Consider the following 5,072-nt stretch of genomic DNA (forward strand, 5'->3'; position numbering starts at 1 on the left):
GTTTCACTTAGCTGCTGTAACAGTAAAATTATTATATTGTTTCACTTAGCTGCTGTAACAGTAAAATTATTAAATATGGAAAGACCTGAGCTTTTACTTTATATTAAATAGACATGCTGCAAGTTTCGTATAAATACGACAGTAATAACATAAACGGAAGACTAATTATAGAACTGTAATAAAATGATCAATATATAAAGTTTCAATACATCAGGACGAAATAGTTCATTATAAAACAAGAGTAAATTATTAACATTATGTTTTAATCTTTCTTGTTTGCTGAAGGTAAGACGACGTGGTCTGCTAAGAGAAAAATAAATTCAAAAAAATATATAATCGTTTCAGACGCATTGAACTTTTAATTGTTACTTCGTGCACGGCGGCAGATGTATGGCCTTTAAACATCAAAAAATTAATCAGTCCAATTAATTATTCGTTAAAAATAAAGAAAGTAGAAACTCTCGTTTTTCGAGTGTCACAGAAGCTTGTTTAATTAGTTTCTTCAGACTGCTGCTTGAGAGAAGAAACGTCGAATGTTGTTTTATTCTCCAATATGAGATTGACTTGAATTACCGTTGAATAAAAAAAGAAGCTTCAGAATATTGCCTCTTTTACTGAGAGTTATGAACAGCCAGTAGTTTTTAAAATAAAGAATAAACAAGTATAGAAGATGTAATATTGTTTAATAAACCCTATTAGGGCAGAGTAACTTCTCGTATTTTACTTTATTTTAATTTATTTTTACTTGAAAAAATGATTAATTTAAATCAACTGCTTAGGAAATGGTTAACTTATGTCAACTACATAGGAAAATGATTAATTTATATTGAATAACTGGAAAATGGTTAACTTATGTCAACTTTCCATTAAATTGGTAAATTTAAGTCATCTTTCTATTAAATTGGCAAATCTGAGTCAACTTTCTATTAAAATAATTAATTTAAGTCAACTGTCTATGATTACATAAAATCTCCTGTAGTTCCTCCAGTCCAACAATAGTATATTACATAAAATTTCATGTAGCTCCTCCAGCCTAACAATAGCATATTACATAAAATCTCATGTAGTTCTTCCACTCATCCATCGTGAACTACATAAAATCTCATGTAGCTCCTCCAGCCTAACAATAGCATATTACATAAAATCCCATGTTGTTTTTGCAGGAAGGCTAATTTCTGATAGAAACACAGAGTTTTCATGAATCATTGAAACACTTTATTGATAGAATAGGAACCACATCAGATAAAAAGACACGGCTTGAAGCGTGTGGGACACTGGTGTCTGGATTTTCAGATGGGGTGTACGACATTGGCTACAATGTCAAGGTCCTGACTATGGCAACTTTACAGCAATTAGACTGGAGATGTTGGCATGCGAGTGGAAGAAGGTCGCTTATCGTATGAATATCCTGAAAAGTTGCCTTAATTAACCATTTTTGTTAAATACATTAACCATCTTGCTGGAAAATTGACATAAAATAAACATTTTCATAGACAGTTGACTTAAATTAACCATTTTTGTTAAATACATTAACCATCTTGCTGGAAAATTGACATAAAATAAACATTTTCATAGACAGCTAACTTAAATTAACCATTTTCAAAGACAGCTAACTTAAATTAACTATTTTTACAAACAGTTGACTTAACTTTACCAATTTAATAGAAAGTTGACTTAACTTAATTATTTTCATAGACAGTTGACTTAAATTAATTATTTTCATAGACAGTTGACTTAAATTAACTATTTTATACTATTGTTGGACTGGAGGAACTACAGGAGATTTTATGTAATATACTATTGTTGGACTGGAGGTTACATAAAATCTCCTGTAGCTCCTCCAGTCCAACAATAGTATATTACATAAAATCTCCTGTAGTTTATACTATTGTTGGACTGGAGGAGCTACAGGAGATTTTATGTAATATACTATTGTTGGACTGGAGGAACTACAGGAGATTTTATGTAATATACTATTGTTGGACTGGAGGAAGTACAGGAGATTTTATGTAATATACTATTGTTGGACTGAAAGTTACAGAACGGGCTATCTGCTCTGTGCCAACCGCGTGTATCGATCCCCAAATTTTAGCGTTACAAGACTTCAAGCTTACTTCCAGCTACATCACCGGAGAAGGAAGTTCACTGTATCATTATTATTACTTCGCGGGTCAGTGGTAAGCTTAATGGCTTATAAGGCTAAAATTCGGGGTTCGATTCCTGCAACAGATACATCGCCCATAGCTTACTGTACAGCTTTACACCGTAGTTTTAAAAACAAACATGTTACAGATAGGGATTTTTTTAAAATCCAAAACCGTTATTGTCCTACGTTTTGGTTTCGAATAATTTCTGAATATTTTGTGTGATTAAAAAAATGCCCAAGAGGGCAAGTTAATTATCAAAAGAAAAAAACCAACCAAGTCCTTCGGCAGCTTTACAGTGGCAGGTTTGAGAAGTTATAATATTTAAATATGAGGTTTGATCCCTGTTGTGAGTATTGCGCAACTTTATACTGTAACAGCTCCCCGGAAATTGAGCGGTAAGTATACGGGCTTATAATACTAAAATTCATGTTTAGATACCCGCGGAGGGCACATCACATATAGGTCCTTGTATAGCTTTGTGCTAAACAACAAACAAAGCCCTCAGGCAAAACGATGGTCCGTTCTTATGGTATTTGAAGCTGTGAAGAAGTTGGGACGCTTGGAGGTACTCCTAAATATTTTCTTAAAGGCCCTCTTAAAATTGTCGTTACACAAGGCGTACAAAAATGGGTTCATTGTAGAGTTCAAATAGCCCAGCCAGATGGTAGCTGTGTGGATTTTTGGATTAATGCAGTCCTCACAGTAAGCTGTCACAATGAAAATTATAATGTAAGGAAGCCAGCACAATACAAAAGCTCCCATTATAACTCCCAGTTGACGAGCAGCCTTCTTCTGCTGCCTCAGGTTGGATGCCAGAGTTTTTCTTGTAACCCTCACTGGGAATGTTGTGGTGAAGTGAGGCAGAAATCCGGCTCCGGCTCGGAAACTTGAGCCGGTTCTAGGTCGAGTCAGAGAATCCCAAGGTTTTACGTAGAGCGAGTTTTCAATATTTTGGGAATGCCAATTTCTACTGAAATGGCCAATCTCGGGCTTCAGTAACTGGTCTACCATGGTATTGAGTTCAATGTTGTCTTGGCCAAGATTATTACAATTTGTTTTGCGACTGTGAGGTTTTCGAACTCCAAATCCCGACCTTCTTGGCCTTATGCCACGATTTCCTGGTGAAGATAAAAAAGTTAATGGACGTGAATCATACATTTCCACTTTTCCACTTCCAAGAAACCCCGAACCTTTCTCTTCACTGTCGCTAGCAACTTCGACGTTTACGACGACGTTATCGAAATGTTCATTGTAGAGTTCCTTGTCACTGTTGAGCGTGGGGACTGATAACAAGGTCAACTGCCGATAGCGACAATTCCTTTTAAGAATTTTGGAATGTCTCCTCCCACTTTCAGAAAGTTGGTTAGGGGTTGGATCGAGGTTCGTATCCTGTCCTTTTCCCTCTTCTTCACAATCACATAATTCTTCGTGAAGAGGATTTGAGATTTTCTGGTCTTGTTCGAAGTCTTTAGGAGTTTGGCTTCCTGCTGAGCGCCATCTTACTTTTTTCATTCGGATATTTTGTTCCGTTTCAGTGTTACACTCAGATGGATTAATAGAATCCTTAGCTATTTCCTTTCTCTCCTGACCCTGATTACACTGTCCGATTTCAAAATGGCTTCTTTTCTTAATTTCAGTAAAGATCTTCACATACAAACAAATCATGAACACCAGGGGTAAATAAAAGTTGGCGGTAGACGTTGAAAGTTTGAAGAACACATTGTCAGCGAATTCTGTCTCGCACACATCGCTAGGGTGCTTACGAATGCCATTGTTATACCAAAAATGCCACCCAATAATTGGAACAATCCACAAAGCAGACACCAGCCACACTATTCCAATCATGATGAGGGCCCGCTTTTTGGTTCGTTTCCTCATGTACTTCAGAGGCGAGCGTATTGACCAGTACCTGTCCAAACTGAGAATGAACAGGTTCAGGATAGATGCCGTGCTTGCAGTGTAGTCCACCGACAGCCAGAATTGGCAGACGATGATCCCGAATCTCCAGTTTCCGGTGATGGCGTAGGCTGAGCTGATTGGCATAACGATCATGCCTACCGTGACGTCAGCAACAGCCAGACTCATGATAAACATGTTGCTAACCTGGAAAATAGAAACACTTTAAGTCAGGAATTAAAAAATAATATTCATAAATTCATAAATATTTGCTATACTACATCAGACTACTAATAATGAAACACCAATTGTAACAGTGTAGTTCCTTATACTTTTTAAAATTGACCAGTAATTGCCAGAATGCTTTCTTGTATTTAAGAGCATTTTAAACTATTTATCTAAACGTATTTTGGATTCTGTAATAAAGCTGTAGCTACTGTAACTATTAATTTGATTTATTAGAAAGCGTTTGTCCAAAATTCAGTCATTATATCTCTGAATAACAGTTGCTATCCACATAAACACAAACACCAAGCTACAGATTCTTCATTCTGCAGTAGGTGTTTTTTTTTGTGTGTGTTTAACCAGGATGTAAATTTTTATCTACGGCTAAGATAAATAGATTTTATTGTTGTTTCAATAAAACGGGTGATGTGGTATCGCACAGCTCGTGTAGAATACATGTTTGTGTCAGTTATGAATATTGTATACGTTGTAAAACGTCTTTGTTTGTAAATCTGTTGATAGAGTGAAAACGGAAAAACAACACGTGCTGAAATATTTATTGTTACAATGTAACTAACGACGTTTTTTAAAGTCTCAAATAAAGAACACAGAATTTTTAATTGTCATGATGTTTGTTTTTAACTACCTCAAATAAAGAACACAAGAGTTTTAATTATCGTGATTTATGTTTTTAACTAGCTCAAAAAAAGAACACAAGAGTTTTAATTATCGTGATTTTTGTTTTCAACTAGCTCAAATAAAGAACACAGAATTTTTAATTGTCATGATGTTTGTTTTTAACTA

The 5,072-nt window shown here is 35.3% G+C and overlaps 1 protein-coding gene across 1 annotated transcript; it reads right to left on the reverse strand.

The window, feature by feature from the left end:
- Window positions 1–2,050: 2,050 nt before the first annotated feature.
- Window positions 2,051–4,245, reverse strand: LOC106473630 (histamine H1 receptor-like). Its single transcript, XM_013934312.2, has one exon. The coding sequence runs from the start codon at window positions 4,239–4,241 to the stop codon at window positions 2,649–2,651; it is 1,593 nt and encodes a 530-aa protein (XP_013789766.1). The 5' UTR covers window positions 4,242–4,245; the 3' UTR covers window positions 2,051–2,648.
- Window positions 4,246–5,072: the final 827 nt, after the last annotated feature.

The sequence above is a fragment of the Limulus polyphemus genome, unplaced genomic scaffold (assembly GCF_000517525.1).
Source record: "Limulus polyphemus unplaced genomic scaffold, Limulus_polyphemus-2.1.2 Scaffold6347, whole genome shotgun sequence".
Lineage (NCBI taxonomy): Eukaryota > Metazoa > Arthropoda > Merostomata > Xiphosura > Limulidae > Limulus > Limulus polyphemus.

Coding starts and splice junctions, on each gene's coding strand:
- LOC106473630 (XM_013934312.2), bottom strand. CDS start 4,241: ATGTTTATCATGAGTCTGGCTGTTGCTGACGTCACGGTAGGCATGATC.